The sequence below is a fragment of the Marmota monax genome, unplaced genomic scaffold, assembly GCF_021218885.2.
Source record: "Marmota monax isolate L192 unplaced genomic scaffold, Marmota_monax_Labrador192_F-V1.1 WCK01_AAM20220418_F8-fsc00090, whole genome shotgun sequence".
NCBI classification, from domain to species: domain Eukaryota; kingdom Metazoa; phylum Chordata; class Mammalia; order Rodentia; family Sciuridae; genus Marmota; species Marmota monax.
The window spans coordinates 2,124,117-2,151,703 of NW_026695219.1; the positions used below are offsets into that span (position 1 = coordinate 2,124,117).

The window sequence follows — 27,587 nt, forward strand, 5'->3', positions numbered from 1 at the left end:
TCCTTTAAGAACATTTGTCTAACCATCAAACACATTAATAGACTCAACATATGGGTCCATCCTGACTGTGATATCTGAGTATAACTATTAGACAAATCAGTGTAGAACAGAAGAATTATGAAATTTAATATAGTTTTGAACTATTAAAGTTTAGAATAATTTTATATAACAAAGGCTTGCTAACTTTTTTATTCTCCCCTTTGCTATATGTGAATATAAATATGAAAATAAAAACAAGAATGTACTACCATTATGCAACAACAATGTAGAATAATATTTTCAATATGGGGTGAGATATTTGTTTTTGTTATTCTTTCTATGACTTGCAAAAATAAGTATAGGGATAACAATATTTCCCTTGCCATTCCCAGAAAGGGTCCTAAGGCTGAGCTTTCTTGCTTCAGATGATTCTTTGGGGACCTTAGTGTTTCGTGGTCGCAAAGAGAATCTGCTTTATCTTCAATTGAGACTGGCTGATTCTGGGAGTCAAAGTGGTTGAGGTGCTCAAATCTTCACTGTGTCTTTCACTTCTTCATACAGTTACAATTTACTGTCTAGTGTCCTCATTTCATCTTTCAGGATTCCTTTGAACATTTCTTACAGGGCAGGTCTTCTGGTAATGAACCACTGCAGCTTTGATATGCTATGATCTCTCTCTCACTTCTCAGGGCACTTTTGCTGGATTCTTGATTGACCATTTACTTATTTTTTTTAGTACTTTGAACTGCTTTCTTACTCCCCTAGTTTCTGGCGAGAAGTCATCTGATAATCTTATTGAGGATCCCTTGTTGATGACAAGTTGCCTCCTCTCTCTTGCTGCTGTCAAGATTCTGTCTGTCTTTTAAAACTTTGATTATAATGTGTCTTGGTGTGGTTATCTATGGACTCATACTGGTGTCAATGTTTATATTCATATCTTTCATCAAAGCTCAAGTATTTTTAGGCATTGTTTTTCAACTATGCTCAATGCCTCTTTTTTCTTCTGTCTCCAACACAAACCATGTTTGGTTTGGTTTCTTGTGTCCCACAGGTTTCTTAACCTCTTTTCATGTTTTTTTGTTTGTTTGTTTTTACTTTCTAGTCCTCAGACATGATCCTTTCCCTTGTCCTATTTTCAAGTTCATGAATTCTTCTTTTTGCCCACTCAGGTATGCCTTTGAATCTTTCTACTGAATTTCTCATTTATATTGTACTTTTAGCTCCAGAATTTCTTTTTATTTCCTTTTTAGGTTTTATGTCTCTTTATAGATACTGTATAGATATGTCTATACATATCTTTTATGTCTCTGTATAGATACATCATTTTCTTAATTTTCTTCATATTTATTTAGTTCCTTGAGCATGTTTCAGGTAGTTGTTTTAAAGTTTTTGACTAGTAGATCTGCCATTGTGTCTTTCTATTGACTTATCTTTGCCCTTTCAATGGCCCATACATTTCTGTTTCTTTGTATGCCCTGTGATTTATTGTTGAAAACTTGACATTTGAATCTAAAACTGGACATTTGAATCTAATTCTGGAAATTAGGTCCTCCTCTTTTCCTTCTTTTTTTTGTGATTTTGTTTTCTATTTTGGTTCTTATGGTTGATATAGGTGGTCTACACAGACCAAGAATCAGCCTGTGGTATGAATGCTTACATTCATTTTTTTTTTTTAAAACTCTGTGTACCTCTCCACTGGGAATGCATAATCACTAATTTTTCCTGTATATGCAGTTACTTTTATATGTCCTAGTCTCAATGCCAAAACGAAGAAAGGAGAAAACAGAATGATGTAAAAAAGAGCTCTGGCCCTTGACAGTCACTTCAACCAGGCAGTAAACTTGCAACAGTCAAGGGGAGGCGAAACAACAGTAGCTTCCTGCTTCTTTGCATCTGTGTAATTATAAGCAATAGTGAGTAATCAGAGTACAGATCCCTGATATTTGGTGGGTAGAGTCCTTTTATGCATACTTTGGTTCCTGTAAGCTGTGTGCAAATTGCTTGAGGAACAAGTACACAGTTGCCTTTCACAGGATGGGGTGTGGGGGTTGGGGATCTGCTTATATGCTAAGAGCTGAAATTGACTCAAATTAACTGCAATTCAAAGTGCAGACCTTTCCTGGAAGTTATAAGCCTTAATTAGAGAGAGTCCCCAAATAGTTATATCAAACTGATTCTGCTACTGATTTTATTGTCTATATGGGGAAACAAATTTTTAGTTTTCCCAGAATTCTCTCCTTAAAACTTCACTTTTTTAAATTAAAAATTAAACATAAAAATACATTTTAATTTATTTTCCTTTCCATTATGGCACATAGTTGAAATAATTGCTTTAAATCATTTGTCTGATTGAACATATTTGTCATCTTGGGGTTGTGGTACCTGCTGATTGTATTTTCCTTTGAGACTTGGCCACATTTTTCCTGTCTTTTGTTGCATTGGATGATTTTATACTGTACCTAGGGCAACAAAGTATTCTGTTTATGTAACTATATTTAATTATTCTGAATAAAACACTTAAGTGAGTTTAGTATTCTTTCTGATATGTAGGTTCCCTGAAAAAAGAATTTGATCATGTTTGAAAGCATGGGTTCCCTAGTATTATATTTTTTAAACTGGATTTAATGCATCACTATTAGTTTTGTAATCTGTAGTGGAAAAAAATATGTTAAATAATCAAATAAATTGGGGAAATTGTTAAAATTGAAAATTAAACTGCTTAGAGCCATAGTACATGTCTAATTAAATGGTAGTCTTCAACTGAAGTGTATCTTTGGCTGAATCCTTCCTTCAATTAAATTATTAATCCAGAGAGAACTAAGATGCTACTATTGTTCAATTTAAATAAATTTAGACTTGCAGAAACATATCTATTATATAATGCCAGGGGACCTATCTATTACACAGTTTAACACTGTTATTATTTTACTTATTAACAAATAATTGAATGTGTTTCCTTTATGTATTTCTTTCTTTGTATTTCTTTTTTTTTAATATCTATTTTTTGGTGTAGATGGACACAACACAATGCATTTTATTTTTATGTGGTGCTGAGCATCGAACCTGGGTCCCACCAGTGCTAGGCGTGCGCTCTACGCTGAGTCACAATCCCAGCCCTCTTTGTATTTCTTATCAGCAGAACTGATAATGAAAAATGTCATCTTATTATTCTAGGGTATTTATTGTAATATTTGGAAGTGATCCAGCATTATAAGAGACCAGTATAATTATTTTCAAGTTCTTAAATTTACAGTTTTCTAGAATAGATACATTTATAGTTTTTAAAATGTTTTATGCTATAGAAAAAAAATCAACATGAGGGAAATGGAGATTGCCTGGGATGGTGGTACAATTTTAAATATTATTATTTTTTAATAGGAATTACAGGAACTAGGACTTACAGGAGATGAGGAAGAGAAGTCAGATGGAAATGTAGCACATGATGCTCTGTATGAAGTGCGGGAGAGCCTGGTGTATTCAAGGAACAGCATGAAAGCTCAAATGACTGCGGTGGTCCTAGGGAGGGGAAAATAGAGATAATTTGAGATGTTGGGGAATTCAGCTTTTCTAAAACCTCATAGGTCTTTGTAAGACTTTGATTTTACTTTGATGAAAATGGGAAATTAGTGCAGGGTTTTGAGTCCAGAATTCATGTTTTAGAAGGAATGCTCTGATACAAGAGAATAGATTATTGGAAGACCATTTGCACGTGAGATGATGATGGCTTCAATCTCAGAGGAAACAACAGAGCTGATAAGAAGTGATCAGATTCTGGAAACATTCTGAAGAGAAGGCCAAAGAAATTTGATGATAGGTTGGATATTTAGTAGGGGAGAGAGAGAGAGAGACAAAGGGGAAGAGGAATGAAGAGGGATCCCAAGATATTCAGTCCAGGCCATAGGAAGGATGAGTTGAGAGAGGGAGGGAAGGAGAAATAAGAATTCTGTTGTGGTCATGTCTGTTCACCTACTCAAAGAGATTGGAAAATATAAGAATCTATAATATCTCAAGACACAAATTGGAACAGGAGGCTTCTGAGTACTATATAGTCTTAGCAGTGTGGGTTCAATCAGGGGACAGAAGCAATGCAGTAATGCAAAAAGGGAAACTCATCATAGTGAATAATTACCCTGTGGTAGGAGAGCACAAGATGTAAAGGCAACTTTGATGGTACCCTAGGGCTGAATGAGCATGCTCAAGGAAGGATAGCTGGTATGCAGATCTGACTGGGGAGAAGTATGATCATAGCCCAGTGGTTTGCCTGGGCCACAGCTGGCCAACAGCTTCTGGGTGAGCTGGAAACAAACTTCTCAGAGGCAGGTAAGCTACATTCAGTAGAGCAGCACATAGGGGACAGATGCTACAGTATACTTGAAACCTGGAGTTTCTATTCCCATGTTGAAGGGCCCAGGAAACAAACATCAGGGCACAGGTGAGCCATGGCTAGTGTAGGTGCATAGTGCATGGTGTCTGCCTAGAGAGTGAAGTGATTACTGGGCTAGGCAAGGATTGCAAAATTGCTAGTGGGCTCTGCACTCTGAGTGTGCTACCTCAGATGTCCTCAAACATCAATAATACTTTTAATCAACAGTACATCAGGAAGGAGAAAAGCCAAACCACAGCACACCAGGGTGGGACAAAGAGCCCTCTTCCTCCTGCAGTCCCTCTGGAACCTCCTACAGGCAAAGCTTATTATCATGTTCACTGTAAGGAATAAATACTGAGCCCACCCATTCCATTATCTCAGAGTGGGTTCCAGAAACTAAATTGGGAAGTAAGAGGCAGTAACTAGTACAGATGGTATGGAGGGTTGAGGTTTGGGGAGGTACGGTCTTATCTGGCATGTTAAGTCACATTTAATTTGTGGCTTGAGTCTTGTTTTTGTGAAGGAGTCTTCAGAAACAGAAAGTGATATGCATGTACTTAGACTTGGCTTGGGTCCTTCTTGGAAATCTGTCAAACTATTGTGTTGGTAAAACTGTAATTATTAATATCAGTTCTGAAACAGTGTGGGAAAAATATCTGAGTGGAGTCCTAATTTTGCCTTAATGGTTTAATAATAGCATTTGAGGGGATTTGTAAATTTTATCTAGGAAAAAAATAAGCTAATGTTTAAATTCAAATTTTCTCATTAAATATATGTGCCACAAACTTATTTAGCATTGCACTACTTATCCTTGAGGGAAAAAAAAAAATACTGCTAACCTGAATCCTTTCCCATAAATACACTCTTTCTTTTTGCCAGATGCTTAAATATCACTGGACTGTTTTAAAGTAGTTCTATTTGATCTCTGTGAAACAGATGGAAGTATTTGTTATACAAACCTTATTTAGAATGTAATCTTTTTTCTCTCCTGATTGCATATGTTTGGCAGTGAGCTGTTCCTTCTAGATGTGAATGAATTTTGGGCAGTTTCCAAGTCTAAACACACCCTAATTTCAAAAACCACAATCCTGAGGGCCCAATTCCTGTTTACTAAGGAATTAAAACCTAGTGAAACCACATAGTTACTAAATACAGTATATCCTAGTGAGTTTTTAAAAACAAAAATTTTTATAGTTTATTTAGGGCTATTGACTATCATCAAGTTCATAGTTAAGTCTTTACATAAGCAGTATATAATATTTACAGTTGGTTAAATATGCAGCTTCTGATTCTTAAAATAAACTCCTTATATGGCATGGTGAGTTTACGGGATAAGTAGGAAAGGACAGACTGTGGGTGGGGAATAGGAAGTAGTTCAAATACATTCCTGTTTTTTTTTTTTTCTTAAACTGAGGTGAATGATTAACATCATGTCAAAAATGTGTTTGTAAAAATATCCAAGTATAAGTGTCAGTTGAATTGTTTGTCTGAAAATAGGTTAATTTTTATTTCATACTCAGGTAACAAATAAAATATCACAAGGTTCTAAAACCAAACCTTAGAAGTGAATCCTTTTAAAAGTTCAGTTACAGAGAAAAATAAATAAATAAAGATAGAAAGGAAGGAAAATTCCACACCCCTTTGTAATTAAACAATTCTAATCCAATAAGAAGGAAGCGGGTGGGGTGGGGGAGAAAGCAGGTAGGGTAGAGAGAATTAGAAGTCTAAATTTACACTTCTCAGGATTGGATTTCACAGGCATGCTTTAAAGTCTTACTAATCTTTACTTAGGTTAGTAGTTGACATACCATAAACTTTAATCTGAAAGGAGGATATAGTGTGTGTCACATGATATAGCATCCTCAAAAGTATATACCGTATTACATTAATGAAAATGAATTGGATTAACCATCTGTGTTCCCATAACTTCCTAGAGGAATTTAATTGATTCATGTTTTAAGCAACATTTAATCATCAGTTTCTTCAAACAGAAGTGAGAGGAGTATTAACTTTCTCCACGTAGCTGTTTTAAACCATGCTCTCATATTTCATTGTTTTATTGAGTTGGTTCGTGGATTCCCTGCAAGTATGCTCATTTTTGAGCTATAAACGTGCTTAAGGTGAATTGTAGAATCAAAAACAAAAAGCTTTAGATCTTGAATCGCTTTAACTCCATAGACTTAATGAAAACCAGGGATTATATTTGTTTCTTTTTCATCTAGGATGTGATATTGCCTGCCAAATCATAAAATTATTGACTGATATTTTCATATCTATGCTTATTTTGGACAAACCAACTATATCACATGAATTCCTAGAAAATGAGATTTAAAATGATAACCACTGCTGTGATGGAAATATATGGAAATAAATGACATGGGATCATTACTATACGATTTTTTTTCTTGTTTTAATATGGTGTTTTAGTTTGATCAGTTTAGGTTTTTGTTTTGTTTTGTTTTGTTTGAAGATGGGTAACTGAGATGGAAACGAGGGCACTTTATCACTAAGACATATCCCCACCTTTATTTATCTATCTATTTATTTTGAGGCAGGTTCGTACTAAGTTGCTTAAAGCTGACCTCAAGTTTGTAATCCTTCTGCCTCAGCCTCCTGAGTCTCAGGGTTGGCTATCACCTTTGCACTGAGTATTGTCATGTTCACTATTGGTTTGTAGAGTTTATAGCTATTTGCTGTTTGCAGCTAAGTGTTCTGAGCATGTCTCTTTCATGGCCTTTGTTTTAGGTTTTGCATGGTCTGCCTACTTTATCATCTTGCAAATCTCTGCCCACTAGCTACCTGGCCTCTCTCAGTTTCTCAAAAAACATCCAGATCCCACCACAAGAACAACAAAAGTTGTTATTTTCTACAGATTTGTACTTCTTCTTTCCTCCTAGTAAATGTCTATGGAACCATCAGTTCTCATTCTTAATATCCTTGGAAATGTTTCTTTTTGTCAAATCTCTTATTACAGTGTCTCACTGGAACAAGCACTTAATCCTCAGGGCACTTGTCAGCCTAGACATTCACACATAGTCATTTGATTATCTTTACCCTCATCTTCTCCAATCTCATGAAAATTATCATGAGATAATTTTGCCCCTCAGTAGTCTATCTCCTTGACACATAGTAAGAACTATAAAAATATTTACCATGAGTAGTTTTGGTATTTAGAAAACTAACCTGAACAAGTTCTCTTAAGTAGAATTTCATTTAAATTATTAGTTTTTTTAAATTATAATTTTAATGATAGTAGGACTACTTAGAACAAAGTAACTCTGTAATCAGAAGTTCCACAGACTCAAAGGTCAGTTTTTGCTTTTACATGTAAAATAAAGAAAATTATCTTATTATGATTGTGATAGAAAGCAGAGTCTCTAACCACATATTATAGAATCTGTTACCCCAAGTAAGATGCAGTTGTTGAGCTGGTTGAATTGATGTCCCACACACTTTTTCTCAGAATTTAACCTATTTGCACATCAAAATTAGTGCCTTCCTTATAAGTCAATGAAGGAGTTTTAAAGAGGGATTATTTTTAGAAATCTACAGCACTTCTTCTTCCTGGTCCTGACCTTTTCCTTCTCCCTACCCATGCACTCATCTTGTTTTAAATTAGTACACCCACTACAGAAATTAATCACTTGAAACTTGCTATGCTACTTCACATTGTTCCATTTGCTCTTTAGGTTACCACTTATCTCTTCCTACTGGAGGTATTTACTAAGTGAGCTGCCTACAGAAACTTGAGTCATCTTGGACATGTATCTATTATGCCAGGCCCTCAATTCTCTATCCCACTCATTCCGTGCTTCCTTTTCCTAACAAATACTTATAAAGTCTCCTTAATTATCCTGAAAGGAAATTGATAGGTAATACATTCTATCTACATCTATAACGAATCGTATGATGTCTGTACATAATATAAAGTAGAAATAACAATGTAATTTTTAATATTATATGATGCATTCAATTATGTAAATGCTTGGGTATGTTTGAACTAGAGGACATAATGAAGTCAATAGGTATTTTCCCCTATATTTATAATCACCTTGAATATAGAATCTAAAAATAGCTTTATCATTTCTAATACGATTTTCCAAAAAATGGGGAATGTTACAGTTTAGATATGACCTGTCCTGCAAAAGCTCATGTGTAAAACAATACAAAAAGTTTAGAGGTGAAATGATTGAGTTATGAGAGCTTTTACCTAAATTAGCTTTTACCTAATTTTTACTTATTTATGTATTGATATGGATTAAATAAGAGGTTGGCAGATTGGGTGTAGCTAGAGGAGATAGGTCACTGGGACGTCCTTTGGAGTTTATATTTTGTCCCTGGTGAGTGAAGTCCTTTCTTCCTGATTTCTGTGTCTTGAGCTGCTTTCCTCCTTCATACTCTTTCATTTTGATGTTCCGCCTTACCTCAAGCCTAGAGCAATGGAGTTGACTGTCTATGGACTGAGACCTTTATAACTGTTAAACCAAATGAACCTTTCCTCTTCTAAGGTCTTTGGGTCACGGCAGCAAAAAAAAAAAAAAAAAAATGCTGACTAACAAAGAAATTGTTACCAGAAATGGGGTTCTTGCTGTGACTAACCTGATTATGTGATTCAGAAGCCTTTGTAGCTGGTTTGTGTGGGGAAGAATTTTGAAAAATTTGGAGATCCAAGCTAGAAAAGTTTTAGAATGTTAAGTAGAACTTAGAGGGCAATCTGGTAGGAGCTCAAAAGACCAAAATTCTGTTAGCACTATGAACAGTAAAAATTGTGCTCATGAAGTTTCAGAGGAGAAGGAGGACTATTAAAAATTGCACCAGAGGCTATTCATTTTATATTCTGGCAACGAATATAGGGAAGGGTTTCTCCATATCCTTCCTTGACTTATAAGGAAGACACCAATTTTGAGGTGCAAATAGGTTAAGTGTAGAAAGAAGTTGTCTACATTTTGCCCATATCCTGAGACTTCCATGAGGCTAATTTAAAGATGATGAACTAGTTAATCTTGAGGAAGGATAGCATTCAGATGGTGGTAAAGATATTGCTGACAGTCTTTAGCCCAGTTTAATGTGATAATCAAGAGCAGAAAGCAGAGCAGAGAGATTTGAAAAACTTGAAGTTCTGCTAGAAAAGTGTAAGTAAAACTAGGGTGAAGAAATTATAATTGTTAAAGAGATTATTGACCCTAAATAAAACTACTTTACCAAGAAACAGTAGGCCAGCGTGCATATGTTTTAGTCAATTTTGTGTGTGTTTGTGTTTGTGACCAAAGACCTGGCAAGAACAGTTTTAGAGGAGAAGATATTTATTTGGCCTTTATGGTTTTAGAAGTATATGGATGGCCAGCTCCCATTGCTCTGGGCCAGATGTGAGGCAGAACATCATGGTGGAAGAGTGTGGTTGAGGAAATGGCTCAGGACATTGCAACAAAATACAGAGAGACAGTATTCTATCTCTAGAGACAAAATATATACCCCAGAAACATGTTCTTCATGACCCACCTTCTCTATCTGCCTATCGTTACCACCCAGTTAAACTCTATCAGGGAATTAATACACTGATCAGGTTAAGACTCTCATAACCCAATCATTTTATCACTAAACTTTCTTGCACTGTCTCACGCATGAGCTTTGGGGGATACCTCATATCTAAAACATAACAGCATTTCACAAATTTACAAGACCACACTCATCTCAGGCTCAAGATTATAAAAGTAAAAATTCCTTTGAGAAGAGACCATGGCTTGCATGAGATTGGCCTGGGGGATTGGAATTTATTTACCATGATCATCTACCCAAGCACTCAGAGACCTCTGATAGTCACAGGAGGGTTGGCTCCTTCTCAAGATGGTGGCAGACCTTGTTGTCAACCATGTGATAATGGTTCTGCATCAGTGCAGGATGCTGGAATTAGGGAATCATGGAGGCTTCCACCCACATTTCAAAGGACGATCTAGGAGGCCAAGCAGACTATAACAGGGTCAGAATCCCTGTGTGCAGCTCCTGAAAGGGCAATGCATGAAGATGTGAGAAGAAAGCCCAAATTGCAGTGAAGACCCCCAAGATTAAGAAATGCCAGGAATGTGAGATATCTGCCAAGGAAAGATGCAGGAATTAAGCAGGAACAAGCCAAGAGAGAGACCATATGTGCTGCAACCAGCAGGACCATAAAGGTGGAGTACACAAGCCCCTCTGAGAGAATATGATGATGCTAAGTGCTGCAGATGCTGGATGTGGAACTATAGGACTTGTTTGCCCAGGTGGGTTTTGGTCTTCCTTTGGTCCAATTTCTTGTTTTCATTCCCCTATTTCTTCCTGGAATTATTTACTCTGTGCCATTATATATATATATGTGTGGAGATACACACACACACACACACACATACACACACACACACCCCTTATGGTTTTTACAAAGGCTTCTGCTGAGAGTAAGCCTAGAGTCTCAGAGGAGACTTTGGACTTACACTTTTGAATATTGCTGGAGCTTTAGTACTCTGGGCACTCTTGAAAAATAGACTAAATGTAGTTTGAACTTGAGATGAGCATGAGTTTTGGGGGGCCAGGTTTGGAATATGCTGGTTAAGATATGAGGAATCCCCCAAAAGCTCATGTGTAAGGTAATACAAGAAAGTTTAGAAGTGAAATGATTGTGTTTTGAGAGCTTTTACCTAATCAGTGCATTAATCAACTGATAGGGATTCTCTGAGCAGTAACTGTAAATAGATAGGGATAGACAGATAGGCTAGAGGAGGTAGTTCCATGGAGGTTTAGACTTTGGGGTTTATATTTTGTCCCTAGTTAACAGAGCTTTCTCTGTTTCCTGCTTGCCATGTCCTCCATACCTTTCCAACATGTTGTTCTGCCTCAGTCTAGCCCAGAGAATGGAACTGGCCATCTGTGGACTAACAGCTCTGAAGCCATGAACCAAATAAACTTTTTCTCCTCTAATTGTTCTTGTCAGGTCTTTTGGTTACAGCAGTGAAAAATCTGACTAAAACAGTGAACCTTTGATAAAGTTGAAGTATGATTTTTCTTTTTTAAGTAAGTTTTTTCTTAGCTACATCTAGTGGTTTCATTCTTAGGAATCTCTGTGCATATTGTGTAATATTAAAATATGTTACATAATAGTTACATATTGAAGATAATGTATATAAAGTAATGTATATTAACACCTTGAAAATTTCTCTATGCATAGATTGTATATATTTTATTTTCCAACTTGTATTTTTGTACATAATACACTGCTGAGAAATGGCTTTGGGTAGCTATTACCCTAGTTTTAGTCAACTTTTCTTCTCTGTGATCAAAATATCTGACAAAAACAACTTAGAAGAAGAGAAGTTTATTTGAGGCCCATGGTTTTAGAGGTCTCAGTCCATAGATGGTCATGGTGGAGAAGTGCTACTCTATTTGTGGAAGCCAGGGAGCAAAGATTGAGGGAGAAGGCGGTTGGGAGAAAAGATGAATCCTCTCAGGCCATACCACTAGTGACTTAACCTTTTCTAAACATACCTCACAACTCTACAGTTACCGCCCAGTCAGTTTATTCAAACTAGGATGAACTGATTAGGTCACAGTTCTCATAATCCTATCATTTTATCTACAAACATTTTGCATTACCACAGGAGGTTTTGGGGATACCTCATATTCAAACCATAACAACCAACCCCCTTCTGCAAGGAGCATATAAGGTTTTTAAGCAGTTCAAATATACATACAGTTTTAATTACTATACCAGAATTCAGTGCTATCAAATTATGAAAAAAAATAATTTACTGCAAAATATTTTACAAGGCACTTCAAGTCCCACCCCCTAAAAAAGAAAGATAGATCATAAAGACTGTGATGTTTTGAGTGGGGAGAAATGTGCCATATGTCTATAGTTAGGAAACCACATATGCTTGAGTAGAAAGGTTACAGGATTGCTGTATTCTGCCCGTATTATAGTCACAATCTCCTGAGAAATGCTGTTCCAATTACTGACCTCTCTTCACTATGTAATGACCTGAAATGAAGAAATTCTCAAGGCTTGTATTACTTAAAAAGAGAGAGGAAAGAAGAAAGTGCATGTTATTATTGTCATCAAATTCTTTAAAAATGTATATGAAGAATAAATCATTAATTAATAAAAATTATTTCTGGAGTACTTTTATGTTGACTGAATTCTAGCTTTGATTCCTGCTAGTATTTTTCTTGTGTTTTGTGTTGATTCTAAACTTTGTTTAATAATGGAAATATTTATTTGCTTCCTTTTATTAAAGCTTCTTTGGGTCTGTCAAGAGATCTTCCCTCAGAGGAACATGAATTGCACATCCTCGTGTGTGGTGTCAAATTATTTATAAGTTCTCTGTCTCTTCTGGCCATTGTTTTTATATATATTCTGTTCTGTAATCTGCCTCTTCTTTTTTCTTTTTGAGAATGTTAACAAATCTTTTAGCTTGGTAGAGTACAGCAAGTATTTCTTGCACATCAACTCTTTTATAACTATTTAGTTCTTCATGGAACACATACCCTAAACATTTCCCAGTAATTTTCTATGATGACAGGCAAGCCTTAGGGAAATGGTATTGTCGACTAGCAAGCAATACATTTTGCCAATCTGATGTAATACATGTTCATTAGACCATCCTTAAATTCTTTTATTCTGATGATATTACAGTAATATACTTAAGACTAGAAATATTATAGCTTATGCAGAAGACTTTCAGGTTTGGCTTGTGTATAGTCATATAAAGGAGTTTTTTTTATTAAAAAAAAATTTATGGTAGTAGGCGCAATTTTTGTTGTAAATATCTGCTATGAACTTGGTTGCTACTAAAATTAGGTCCTGAGTTGAAATTTGATAGTTTTGATGTTTTATGCTTGATAGGGTCATCAACCTTCCCTTGTTATTATCCATGATTGCATCAATTGAAATTTAATTGGGCAATGCATTAATTAAAGGATGTTAATAAGGATGTAGAACTTCTATCATGTTTTCCTTCACTGACCTTATTTAGGAAGTTATGTAATTCCGAACAGTATCTCATGTGTATCTGGCTCTGAATTTTGGGTTTTCTCACTTGTCTGCCAACATGTGGTTAAATTTTCAAAACTTTCAGATACCTGAAAAGCCACTTAGCCATTGGACATACGTGCAAGATTCCTGGCCATTATCATTGATATTCTCAAGTATTATGTTTGTCTCTACTACTTCAAACCAGACACTTCTGGAACAGTACCCATTTTAACTCCTGCTAATTACTTCTGTTGCAAAGAGATGGAAGGAAAGATGAGACTGAAAGAAGAGCAAAAATGTAGGGAGAAGTGCAGAAATTTGAGGGTGTTTATATGTAATAAACTCCATTCATTCATTATTCTATTAGATCTTTATTAAATGGGTGCTTTATTTCAGGCATATGCTCTATGCTGTGTGTACAATTATGAACAAAAATAGACATCATCCTTGTGTTGAGGGAGCTTTCCTTTCAATGTGAGTATCAGGCCTTAAATATTTATTTATAGTTGGGATATGTACTATGAAGGAAAAATACATTTCTACAATTAGAATATGTTAGGAGGATTCAGCTTGGTGGGTTAAGGCAGGGAAGGACTCTCCAAAGTAGTAAGATTAAAGCTGAAATAAGGAAGTGATAGATATGGAAGATGAGTGGTAGAGGGGATATTTTAGGCTTTAGGAGCAGCATTTATTTGAGAAACGGGGAAATCATTGAGGATGAAATATACTCAGCAAGTGGGAACATGGCATGAGAAGCAATGCAGAAAATAAAGGGAGTGTTTGTAGTCTATGAAGTGTTATGTTAAAGTTTGTGGTGTTATTCTAGAACAATGACTAACCATTAAGGAATTTTATGTGTGTGTGTACATGTTCTGATTTGGATCTTCTTTTAAAAAAATCACATTGGTGCTATGAGAGATAGCCAGCAAAATTATAGGAAGAACACACATGATACTGAAGTAGGTAAATAGAGATACAGTAGTATTTGGGGCAAGGATGATGACAGTAGACATGATCTGAAACTCAACTCATTAGATGTGGAAGTGAAATACAGAACTATCTAGATGATCCCCCATGTCTCTGGCTAGGTTTTCCAGTTTATTAGAATGAGGATCATCAAAGGTTTGGGGAGAAGGAAACATGAGTTTGTTTTTAGATTTATTTTATCCCCAGGTGCTTCTGAGATATCCAGGGAAAATATTGAGAAAGTATTGTTTGTCTGGAAATGGAAGGGAAACAGGGGATTGGAAAGGAAACACAAGCTAAAGATATAAGCTATATAGGGGTCAGGAACAGGGAATGAAGACCTGGCACTAGAGACTCAGAGTGGTCAGCAAAAGAGTGAGAGGAAATCTATAAGAAGTGGATGTGACGTAATTAAAAGGAACAATACTATGTAGCAAGATCTCTTAATAAATAGAAAAGTGACAGAGGTGATGATATTTGAGGAAAGAGGCGAAAATTTAGCATGACTACCTTGTGAAATTGTAAAGAAACTGAATAAAGAAACTGTTAAAATTTGGCCTGGCTCAGTATTTCCACTTTGTGTCCCTTAGAACACTGATTTCTTGGAGGTATTACTATTGTGTATTCTTTCTCTCCTTCCCTCCCTGACCTCTTGTCTTTCACATACATACATTTTGTGATTGATTAAATTTGAGGAAAAATTCGATAGTCTTTTCAACAACACAACTTCTAAGAATATTTGGCATCATGAGTTTACAAAATGGATATAAAGCAATTCCTAATGAATATCAGCAATCATAAGTTGTTCTATTGAACATCATTTGAGAAAAATTTGCTTAGCATAATTGATAGACTCAGGTAGCAAAATTGGATATGAGTCAATGTCAATATACCCCATCTAAATATTTTCCTCTCTTTAAGAAGTAGTAATTTTTTTTTTCCTAGGAGATAAGTTAGTTGAATTCAGATGCAGGGGTTCTCTGGGTCTAGAGGTGATGGAGGTCAGAATATTTGGTGGAATTAGTAATGACAGAAGGGAATCTGGGTCTGTACTGGTCAGTGATTAGGTGAAGGGGGTACATGGTTTTAGTATGATGACTCTGGTAGCTGGTGAAAGCATCCAGGTTAGAAGCAATTGGGGTCTGTTTCATTTATTTGTAGGCAGTAAATCTTAAAGTGGCTACTCTGGCACAGTTCTGCAGATGTTCTGGATGAAAATGGGAAAGGGAGGGGGGTGTTCAGTTAAAGACATGAAATAGCTAAAGATAATAGTTGTAGTAATAGAGACTGAACTGATGTCATCTTGGAAGGAAACTCCCTGAATGGAAGTGAACAAGACTTGGACAGGGAAGGTTGGTCAGTTGAACATTTGGAACCTGGAAATTCTTTTTTGTTATAATTGATATGTAAATCAGAAGAATGAATGAACTTCGATAAATGACTCCCATCATCATTAATAAAACTCCAGATAGATCACTAGCATCCCTTCATATAGAGAAAATTGTTGAATGAATGTATAGATGAGTGGGTTCATATGGACCCTGGCTGGGCTTAGCTTTCTTATTTATTACTTATTTGTGTATTAGCATCTGGAAGGAGTGATTCCATTTCATGTGCAGCTGTCTATTTTAGAGTTTATTTTATCTCTTAAAGACTCTTTACACTGTAAGAATGATGATAAGCAATTGGCATTATTCATCCTTAATGTTTCTTGTGCTATTGATATTATGCTATTGGTATTTTCCTGTTCTTTCTCTCTAACTCTGGAAGCCTCCTTCTTGTGTGTGTGTGTGTGTGTGTGTGTGTGTGTGTGTGTGTGTGGTTTTTTTTTTAACTTATTCAATTACTGACAATTTCTTGATGTTTAAAAAAAGTAATGACTTGTAAGTATACACTGATCCATATTAGTTACTAGGATACAGAGATACATAAGACATGATCCTTTTCCTCAGAAAGCTTAAATTCCACTCAATAGAAAAAATAGACATGTATGTATATCACCATAAGGACATTGTGTTACATGCAGCATAGAAAAAAACATATAGAAGTTTCTGTGCTATCATCTTGGAGACGAGAGTAGTTACAATGGCATCCAGATAGATATTCAGGGCAGGCTGATATCTAAGCCAAACCAAATACGCCAAGCAAAGGTGAGAAAAGCATATTTCAAGCAGAAGATTGGGAGTGGTGGTGTGAGTTATAGGGTAGATGTCTGTGCCTCCAAGAGGAAGCAGAGAAAATTTAGCAGCAAATTAATGAGATTAGTTCTCCAACTATCTAGAGTCAATATATTCTTCAAAGCACATAGAAATTATCTCTTCTCGATTATGAATCTTTCTCAGATTGACCTGAGAATGTCATTATTGTATCAAGGCATAGATTTCTTAGAAACATTTAATGGCTATTTCAAAAATAATAAATTAACATGTTATCACGTTTGAGTCCAGAATAATCAATTTCATAGACACAAAATGAGAGAAACAGAGTAAAGCCTAAAAATATGAAAAATAACTTGTAGGTCTTAGTCTATGATAAATCGAAGGAAATGGAGTCCCTTTTAAGAATGTAGTTGAACAGTCTTTCTGAAACAGTGGTTGAGAAACTCCACCATGAGAGGCTTGGCTCACACTTGGGTAAAGGGCACAGTTCTTATGTGTGCCTCCCTAATGAATAATCAGAAACATAGTGAGTAACCATGACTATGATGAGACTCACATTCATGCCATATAAACTCTAAGGAAAATGGGTATTTGTCACAGAAGACAAAGGAGGAAAATTTTGTTTTCTCATATATGAAAGAGATTTGGAACTCAGAACTCAGATTTACGTAGGTCCAATGTCTGCAAATAGAGGGAATATTTTTGTGTAATTTTTTGGGGGGTGTCAGGTACCAGGGTTTGAACCCAGGGATGCTTAGCCACTGAGTCACATTCACAGACACCCACCCCCCTATTTTTAATGCATGTATTAATTTTTTTAAAATTAGGTTCAAATTTATTTCTTTTTAATTCATATATATATGTTTAAAATATATTTTAAAAAAATTGTTCTTTTTAGTTATACATAGCAGTAGGATGTATTTTGACATATTGTATATACTTGGAGTACAACTTCCCATTCTTCTGGTTGTACATGATGTGGAATACATTGGTGGTATATTCATATATAAACATAGGAAAGTTGTGTCCAACTTCATCCTACTCTGTTTCCTATTTCCATTCCCCTTGCCTTCCCTTCATTCCCCTTTGTCTAATCTAAAGTACTTCTATTCTTCCCCACCCCCTCCCCTTATTGTAAATTAGCATCCACATATCAGAGAAAACATTTGGCCTTTGGTTCTTTGGGATTGGCTTATTTCACTAGCATGAATAGTGTCCATATCCCGCAATTTACTCACAAATTTTTCTTTATGGCTGAGTAATATTCCATTGTGTATATATAGCACATTTTCTTTATTCATTGATCTGAATAAGGGCACCTGGTTCCATAGTTTAGCTATTGTGAATTGAGTTGCTATAAACATTGATATGGCTGCATTACTGTAGTGTGCTGATTTTAAATCCTTTGGATAAATACTGAAGAGGGGGATAACTGCATCAAATGATGGTTCCATTCCAAATTTTTTGAGGAATCTCCATACTGCTTTCCATGGTGGTTGCACCAATTTGCAGTCCTAACAACAGTGTATGAGTGTACTTACCCCACCCCACATACACACACATCCTCACCAACATTTATTGTTGCTTGTATTCTTGATAATTCCTAGCTATTTATTATATTTTACTTAGAGACAGGGTGTTACTATGTGGCTTTAAAGCCTTCCTAAATTGCTGAATCTGACTTTGAACTCACAATCCACCTGCCTCAGCCTCCTGAGTGCTGGGATTACTAGTGTGTGCCACTATGCTTGGCTTTTTGTTTAATATGTTTTTCAAAATTATTTTTGATTTTGCTTTTGGATAGTGTTTTTTAAAGATGTAGTGAACAGTTTGAAACCTGTCACCCAAAGCACGTAAGTGTGGGGGTGGTGGAAGATAATTTAATTGTAAGTTAGATAGGAAAATTATACCGAATACTACTTCTCAAAGTCTGCTCAATGAATACCCAGGGATTGCTACAGTCCTTTCTAGAAGGGCTTCAAGGTCAAATTCATTCTCATAACAACATTGAGATCTTGTTTGACTCTTAGGCAGTGTAATTGTTTGCACTGATTGTACAAAAATAGTGGGTCTTGACTGTCTCTCCAAGGCTTATGAGTTAATAATTTGTTTCCCAAGGTAGTACTTTTGGAAAGTGGCGGAGCCTTGAAAAGTGGGGCCTATTGGAAGGTCCAAGGTCATTGGGGGCATGACCTTGAGGCGGATTGTCAAACTGGCTCCCTCCTTGCTCTGTTTTGCTTCCTGTCCACGAAGTGAGTGGTTTTGTTCCATTATGTACTCTACCATCATGTGCCACCACAGGCCCTGAATAGTGGAGCCAATCAATCATGGATCACCTCTAAAACAGTGGTCCAAAATAAACCTTTTCTCTTTGTAATTATCTCAGGTATTGATGACAGTAATGGAAACCTGACTAGCATGGGAGCTGCCATGTCATGTGACCATGGTAATGGCAAAGAGGCAAGCTGCGTCCAGGGGCCTTTGGTGAACTATGTCTAGCACGTTGGTGTCTTTTTAAGATATTTAGGAGGCACACAGTTTTTCCTCCTTGTCTTCACTGCAGCTTCTCTAATCTTGATCTTTGTCTGCATTGTACCCTAGTTATTTCCATAATAACTTGATCCCCTCCCCCATCTTTCACCACTGCAGGACCCCTCCCCTCTTTATTTTCTTTGCCTGGCTCGTTCCTATTTAATTATAGTCCCTTTTCTTCTCTCCCATGTTTGCAGTCCACACATATGGTTCTTTCAAAAGCTTTTCCACTCTTCTTTTTTCATCATCTGCTCTAAACCTTGATCTCATCTCCAAATCCATTCACAAAGTCAAGCTCATAAACAGAACAGCATTGTTTTCAATATTTGTAATGCATTCCGCCGTCGTATATAAGTTTAAAAAAAATCCTCTTAGTTCTTCCCTTTTACCCTCGCTCCCATCCCTGAGAATTAAAGTGTCCCTTTTCTCAAAATACTTGAGACTGGGTAATTTAAAAAGAAATTTTCTTCTCACAGTTCTGGAGGCTGGGAAGTCCTCCAGATGCACTGGCATCTGGGGAGGGCCTTCCTGGTCCACCAACCCATCATCTATCTCGGACCTCTTCTGTCACGTGGCCTCTCCTCTGGCTTTTCCCTCCTTCTCTTTGACTTGTGAGTCCTCTGCAGGGTCTGTCCTTGGCTAACTTTCATCTTTGATCTCCAGGGATCTCTTCTTCTGTGACTCAAGGGTAGCTGATTTTGGATGGTTTATCTTTTGCCTTAGCAGTTCTCCAGAACTGTGTGCAGATTCTAAATGTTCCATGTTCTCTAAATTATCACTACCGTGCAGGCATTGCTTAGAACCACTACAGGAACACCCATCACACCATTTTTCAAATTTATTTATTTATCCCAATTTGTTATACATGACAGAAGAATGCATTACAATTCATATTCCATCTATAGAGCACAATGTTTCATGTCTCTGGTTGTACACAAAGTAGAGTCACCATTCATGTCTTCATACATGTACTTAGGGTAATGATGTCCACCTCATTCCACCATCTTTTTTACCCCATGCTCCCTCCCTTTTCCTCTTTCCCCTTTGCCCTATCTAAAGTTCCTCCGTTCTTCCCTTCTCCCCATCCCCCCACCATCCCAATTGTGGATCAGCATCCACATATCAGAGAAAACATTTGGTATTTGCTTTTTGGGGGATTGGCTTACTTCGCTGAGCATAACATTCTCCATCTCCATCCATTTACCTGCAAATGCCGTGATTTGATTCTCTTTTAACGCTGAGTAATATTCCATTGTGTATATATGCCACAGTTTCTTTATCCATTCATCTAAAGGGCATCTAGGTTGGTTCCACAATTTAGTTCTTGTCCATCACACTATTTTATGACATGTATTCATTTGTCTGCCTCCTGTATGAACTTCCTGAATGCAGGAGCTGGAATTTTCTAGCTTTTGTTTTCTTCCACACCATAATAGTAGGATATTATAGCAGGAGAGCAATAGTAATTTGTTGAAGGTCCAAACTTGAAGCCTCATGTTCCTACTACCTGATATATATCCCCACCATGACATATCAGCTGGATCATTTTTCTGATATTGACTCCTATGATATTTTGTGGTGACGTTCCTTTCTAAAACATTTTCTGAAAAATAAAAGAGGGAGTCGTTTTGAATAAGGCACTTGACAATTATGATTCTTAAAAAAAAAATACAACCATACTGTACTGTAAGTAGTAGTTTGGTTTTTCACAAATAGCTATTTTAAACCTTGCATCAAAAATATAGTCAACAAAATTACAGACATACCTTTCTTCCACTATATACCAGTCTTCATTTAAAAAATGAATATTCATTGTAGTCTGAACTTCGTTTGAATGTTCCTTAGTCCATTTTCAATTGCTATAACAAAACATCTGAGAACTAGGCAATTTATAAAGACAAAAAATTTATTTCTCATAGTTCTAGAAGCTGAGAAGTCTAAGAGCATGGCACCAGCATCATGCCACATCACAACATAGCAGAGGTCAACAACACATGGTGAGACAGCAAGCAAGCTAATTTAGGCCTTTTTCTTCTTATAAAGCCTCTAATCCACATAATCCCACTGGCTTCAGCGGCTGAGCCAGGAGAATTGCTAATTCAAGGCCAGGCTCAGCAACTTAATGAAGCACTAAATGACTTAGCCAGACCCTGGCTCAAAATAAAAAATAAAAATGGCTGGGGGTATAGCTCAGTGGTAAAGTGCACTTGGGTTCAATTCCGAATAAGTACATACATAAAGCAAGCAAGCCACTAAAATCATTATTGGAGGTCTCACCCTATGACCTAATCTAATCCTAATTACCTCCCAATGGTTCTGCCTCCAAATTCCATAAACAAGAATTTGAGGATAAATTTTCCAACACATAAACGGTTCTAGGAATACATTCAAGCCATTGTAGGGGTATACAGGCTACAAGGGGACTTCTGAGATATGCCAAGGTCACTTCTGAGATATACCAAGCTTTAATCATCTTTAAGATGATTAATATTTCCAAATGTGTGTATTCAGGTGTGCTACCACCATCTTTCTGCATATCAATCATTTCCATGGTTTTAGTATGAAGAGAAATACATTTTCCTTTTTTTTTAAAGAGAGAGAGAGAGAGAGAATTTTTTTAATATTTATTTTTTAGTTTTTGGCGGACACAACATCTTTGTTTGTATGTGGTGCTGAGGATCGAACCCGGGCCACACGCATGCCAGGCGAGCGCGCTACCACTTGAGCCACATCCCCAGCCCCAAATACATTTTCCTTAAGTAGTTTGTTGAAGAAAGTCCAGGGTATGTACATATAATGATGCGATGGTGCTCACTCTCTTCTCTTGGGTGTGTGTTTGTGAAGTAATGATTCATACAGACTTGATCTTCATTATTTGTGGATTTCATATTGATAAATTTGTCTACTCACTAAAAAATGTTTGTAAGCCAGGTACATTGGTGCACGCTTATAATTCCGGCAACTCAGGAGGCTCAGGCAGGAGGGTCACAAGTTTGAGGCCAGCCTCAGCAACGTCGTGAAGTCCGAGGCAACCTATCAAGAACTTGTCTAAAAATAAAAGATAAAAATGGGCTAGAGATTATAGCTCGATGGATAAACTGCCCCTGGGTTCATTTCCAGTACCAAATAGAAAATATATTTGTAACCTCAAAATCAGTATCCCCGGAGGTTTTATGGTTATTTGAGGACATGCCCTGAAGCATTTGAGTCTCCTAAAGTGCATGTTCCCAGCTGAGGTTGAACAAGGCAACATTCTGCCTTCTTGTTTCAGCTCTCACAGAGTAAACAAGTGTTCTTTCTGCAGTCTATTTAGTGCCACGTTTTTTGCATTTTTGTGCTTTTGGTTAGTGATTTTGCTGGCTAAAATGGTTCCTAAAAATAGTGTTGAAGAGATGTCTAGTGCTCTTAAGATAAGAATGCTGTGATGTGCCTTAGGGGAAAATTCTGTAAGTTAAACAAATTTGTTCAGGCATGAATTATGGTGCTGTTGGCTGTTACGTTCAGCATTAATGAATCAAAATTATATATTTCAAAAAGCTTCTTTGAACCTACAAAAGGTTACATTCATTCGATCAGTTGATGAAAATGAGGCTCACCGGAACCCTGGGTTTCCCCCAGGAGTCCTGGTTCAGTGTTTGCTCATTCATCATTGTGATAGCTTGGACATGGTTGGAGTGTGTTTCTCAGAGCTTCATGTATTGGAAGCTTGTGGTGGTGTGGGAGGTGATAGAAGTTTTAAGAGGTGGAGCCTGGTGAGAGGGCCTTAGATCCTTGAAGGCACTGTCCTCAGAAGGAATTGGGATAGCTCTCCTAGAAATCCTTGACTCTCATGGGAACCTTGAGCTCTCTTAAGGGGAACAATTTATAAGAATGAGGCGGATTCCCAAACCACCTTTTTCCTTTTATTTAGAGATGTGATCTCTCACTCTCACATATGCATCCCCCATTTACTGTGGGGCCCACTTCAAAGCGTGTGCCATGCTGTTTGGACTTTCAAATTTTAAAACTGTAATCTAAATAAACCTCTTTTCTTTATAAAGTTAACCTTCTTTAGGTATTTCATTATAGCAGTGAAAATGGACTAATATAAGTGTTAGTACCATGAAAGAGAATTTACTCTGTGTGAATGTGTGTATGTGTGTGTGGGGGGGGGGGGGGGGGGGGGGGGGTTGATTGATTGGTTGGTGGGTTGATTACCTTATCTAAGCTCCAGAAAGGAAAGCAAATAGAATAGAAGGTACTGCATCATGTTTATACAATTGTTGAGAAGAAAAAAAGGTTATGGGACATGGATAAATGACAGTTCCCTCTACTAGCCATACAAAATACTGACAGTCCAGAGCAGCTTTGTTTCTTTCTGAAGTGAGCAAAAATGGTCTGTTTTGTTATAGTTTGGAAAAGGTCTATTTCTTTCTAAAGTACAAGGTATAAATGGCTGTGCAACTAGTAATTCATAGGTGCTCAATAGTTTGGGATGTGAATATAATACTAACAGAAAGTCACTTTGCTGGGAAGACATTGAGGAATTTTATTTTTTCTTTTATAACTTCAATTATTCTGATTTACCTTGTCCATCTTTTCTCTCTGGTAGCTGCCTTTGAGGTTTTTGTTGGTTGGATACAGGGAAAGTTGCTAGACTTGTGGAGTGGATTTCTAGTCATTCAGCTCCATGTACCAGCACATAGCTAGGTTAGGTCCGTGTCAATTTCAAGAAACAAAATCAAATAAAAAAAATATAAGTATTTCACCAGATTGTATCAGATTGATACAATCAATGAGATTGTATGAGATGAGAATGAGAATGAGCTGGATGAGATTTTAGGTATAGAATGAGGTTGGGCTTGGAAAAAGCAGGGGAACAACTGCTTTGATTAAAAACTCCCATTTCTTTTAAAGGAAACATTTAAATTGTGAATCTTTCTGCACCCTATTCAGGTGTGGACTTGTGTACCCTGCAGTAACTCTTGCCTTGTCAGTATTCTTAGCTTTAATATTCTTTTGTAATTTTACCCTGTTCTTTAGTTTGCCAGTAAGATGGATATTGTCATTTTCAAAAGGTCATTTTGTAATGTGGCTTTAAGTGACATCCTCATGGTATCTGTGAGACTGACTCCAGGTAACCAAGAAGTAAATCAGGCAATGTTACTCCCAGTAAATGGGGGCAAAGTAACATTACATTACTTTGCAACTGAAATTCTGAAAAAAAAAAAAAAGATTCTTATGTTTTGGAGTAGTCTGGGACATTTACAGAACAATTCACCTTCATCTTTGTATCCTTTTGCTGTATCACATTCCAAAGCAAAATGTATCACATTGTCAGAAAACCAACTTTCCTCTTTGGCCTATATGTCCTCAGTTATAAGAAACTTCTTTTGAGTTAACAAGTATTCATTAATCCTACCAACTGCAAACCTGCATTTCAATGTGATTAATAAATGCAGAGCAGAATGCAGCTTTGTTTTGATGATGCCTACCTATTCCCTATAAATCTATTAAGACTTCATCTTCGAAAGCAGTTCTTGTCTGAGTTGCTCTTCTGTTTAAAAAATAATAATAATATTATGTTCTGAGAACTGGATTAAGACTCAGAATGTGGCAATATGTGATTACTCCTTAATGCATTTAGAAAATGTGTTATTTGAACTCTTGAAACATCTTTGTGAGTTGTACAATAAAGACAAGAATACAAATAAAAATAATTCAAATGCTCTGTAAAAGAAAATAGATTTTGCTTCTTAATATACTATAAAGTCTTCTATCTTACAATTAAAATGCAGATGATCCTCTTATTAAAAAAACAAATTTTTAGTTTGCCATTATAGAAGGTGAAAGAAGACACTTAGGAAGAAAATTAGCCGGGAGCTATTTTTTGTTTCAGAAAGCAAGTTCAGCAAAGGGATCAAAACCATTTATTTTTGTTCCATGTCTTAATAATTTAATTGTACTTTTCTTTCCCCAAAATACAAAAGGAGTACACAATGGTTGCAATAGGATAAATAAGTTATAAAAACTTAAGGATCAAATTGCTTCCAAACTTAATTTGATTGATTTCTGAATAAGAAATATGATTTTTAAAATGACATTCTTGTGCTTTCTAGAGAGCATTATAAACAGCCACAATAACAAGAAAAGAAAACTATTGTTTTAAAGTATGCTTGAATGAATAAATGTTTTGCAGATCACTAATAGTCAATAACATTATTTGGGAGTTTGGGGGATGATCTGGTTTGTATTACACATATTTACACTCTAAAATGCCTTGTGAATTAAGTCAAGTTTTACTACAAACATATGCTAAGAAATATGAAAATATGGAGCATTTTGCTTTATTAAGATCATCATTACCTAAGGGATACAATTGACCAGATTTTAAGAAACTGCTGGGCTTTTGTTTTTCCAGAGAGCTCAGTCCGATGAACTGGAAAAAATTGAGAAGCACGGCCGATCCTCCAAAGACAAGGAAAATGCCAAGTCTCTGGACAAACCTGAACAGTAAGCATGCCTTTGGGCCCTACAGAGGGCATCAAGGCCACAGTGGGTTCTTGCCATTTGGAAAAACAACGTCTGGAGTATGTAATTGGATGAGATGAGGATAAACATCTGTTTATATGAATTATATTTTTCCTCTTAACTTGGCTTTATTTCCTTAGGTTCCTTTATGAACTGTCACTAATCCCCAACTTTTCAGAGCGAGTCTTTTGCATCCTGTTCCAGTCAACGTTTTCAGAAAGCATTTGCTCAATTCGTCGCAAACTGGAATTGCTACAGAAATTATGTGAGGTAGGTTCTGGTCCAAAGAGAACTAAGCTTGAGTCCTGATATTTAATTCTGTTCAGTCATGTTCATATTACAAAAAAAAGTTTTATTTACTCTAAGTCCTCATTAAATTGGAGGGATAGCAATCCCACAGACGGGAACATTTATGATTGAGCTTCAAGATCAAAGCACACGGTCAGATTGGCAAACAGGGGCTGCAGGACCACGTTGCGAGAGTGTGGCCAGTATGTGCTGGCCTCCGGAGAGCTTTCGTACGTCTGCTTTTGCCAAAACTGAATTTTCACTTCTTATGGTCCCTCTAGATAGCAGACTTCCAAGTGACTGTGACTTAAAGGCATAATATTTACTTCCCTTCATTGTTTTTTGAATGGCCCCTCAACAAATTATTCATAAATATTCTAACCAAAAGTTTTAGAGCAGCCATTTGATTCAACAGAAGATCAAAATTTCTTTGAAAATTAAGAATAAATATTTGGCAGAAATAACTAATATTAACATTGTTTTTTTGATTTTCAAAAATCAATAGTACTATTTTGTTCTAGTTGTGGTAAATGCTTTTGAAAAGTGAAGAGACGTTATTAAAGACATTTTCAAAGGAAATGACATGAAAAATTAAAGTATGTTCCGAAAGAAGTGAGTGTATACTCATTTGGAAATGAACCTTTATAATTTTCCTTTTTGGTTTTCCACAATTTATGCCAAAAAATATGATATCGTTTTAGACATAGACACGATTAGGGTGATGATGATGATATTTTGTAGTAGTTCACGTTACAGCCATATATGTTTTCTTTGCAATTACATCACAGAAAAGGCCTAGATTGGCATCTCTCAACTTACAAAAGCTTATCTGAATGCTTGTGGGCACAAGCATTTTAACTTTTTAAAGTTAACTTCAGAGAAACTGCTCTTAAAATATGCATAGTAATGAAGAAGGACAAAGTTTGGTTGTGACCCAAAACTATTACTATGATGTTAATAGTTAGCATTGATTTCTGGTGTTTCAAGTAAAACTTTGTTTAAGAAAAACTTTGTTCTTTATCCTGTTTTACAGACATTAAAAAATGGCCCAGGGGTTATGCAGGTTCTAGGTTTGGTTCTTGCCTTTGGCAACTACATGAATGGTGGAAATAAAACTCGGGGACAGGCCGATGGCTTTGGATTAGACATTCTCCCAAAGCTGAAAGATGTCAAAAGCAGTGTAAGTATTTTGTATTAATGGATGTAGGCAAATTAAGGATACTCTATTTGACATTTTGTTTGGCAATAGGTTTGACTGTAAATCAGTTGTAACAAATATTTCTTTATGTTCCAAGATCAAATGTTCCTTTATGTTCTGAGCTAGATAAAAGTAAACCACAGGATATTTGCAATTTACATGAATAATGATGTCCCCCGAAGTGAATAATTTTGAATTCTATGTCTAATGGATACCTATAATATTTTAAATAAAAGTAATTATTATTTTCAGTCTATCATTACCAAGTCTGCTAGTATTTATCTTTTGGGAATATAAGGACTAATCATTTTGAATGAATTGGATGTCTACTTGTTATTTTATTCTTCTCCATGTAAGGCAAAAGAGGGCAACAGCTAACATATTTTGAAAGCAAAACAAAGATGAAGGAAGCAATTTATAAATAAAATATAAAAGATGATCCTGCTTTTCTACATATTATTTTCTTCCTCATACTCATGTGCATGGGAATGTCTAAGTCCCTTTGCAAATCTAGTTTTTTTTTAAAATAAATTTCTACAGATGTTTGTTTAAAATTAATATCTAAGAGATTGTAAGAGTGCCAGTGGAAAT

General features: G+C 36.2%; 1 protein-coding gene across 2 annotated transcripts in view; it reads left to right on the plus strand.

Moving 5' to 3' along the window:
• Nucleotides 1–27,587, plus strand: part of Fmn2 (formin 2) — a 377,915-nt gene that overhangs the window by 220,691 nt on the left and 129,637 nt on the right. The window contains exons 9-11 of one of the 2 annotated variants that reach the window (XM_046432483.2): nucleotides 25,401–25,492; nucleotides 25,651–25,780; nucleotides 26,832–26,978. In XM_046432483.2, coding sequence (XP_046288439.1) covers nucleotides 25,401–25,492; nucleotides 25,651–25,780; nucleotides 26,832–26,978 — 369 coding nt within the window. Of the gene's footprint in view, nucleotides 1–25,400; nucleotides 25,493–25,650; nucleotides 25,781–26,831; nucleotides 26,979–27,587 lie in introns of those variants that run through there. The other variant, XM_058575194.1, reaches the window with a different exon arrangement.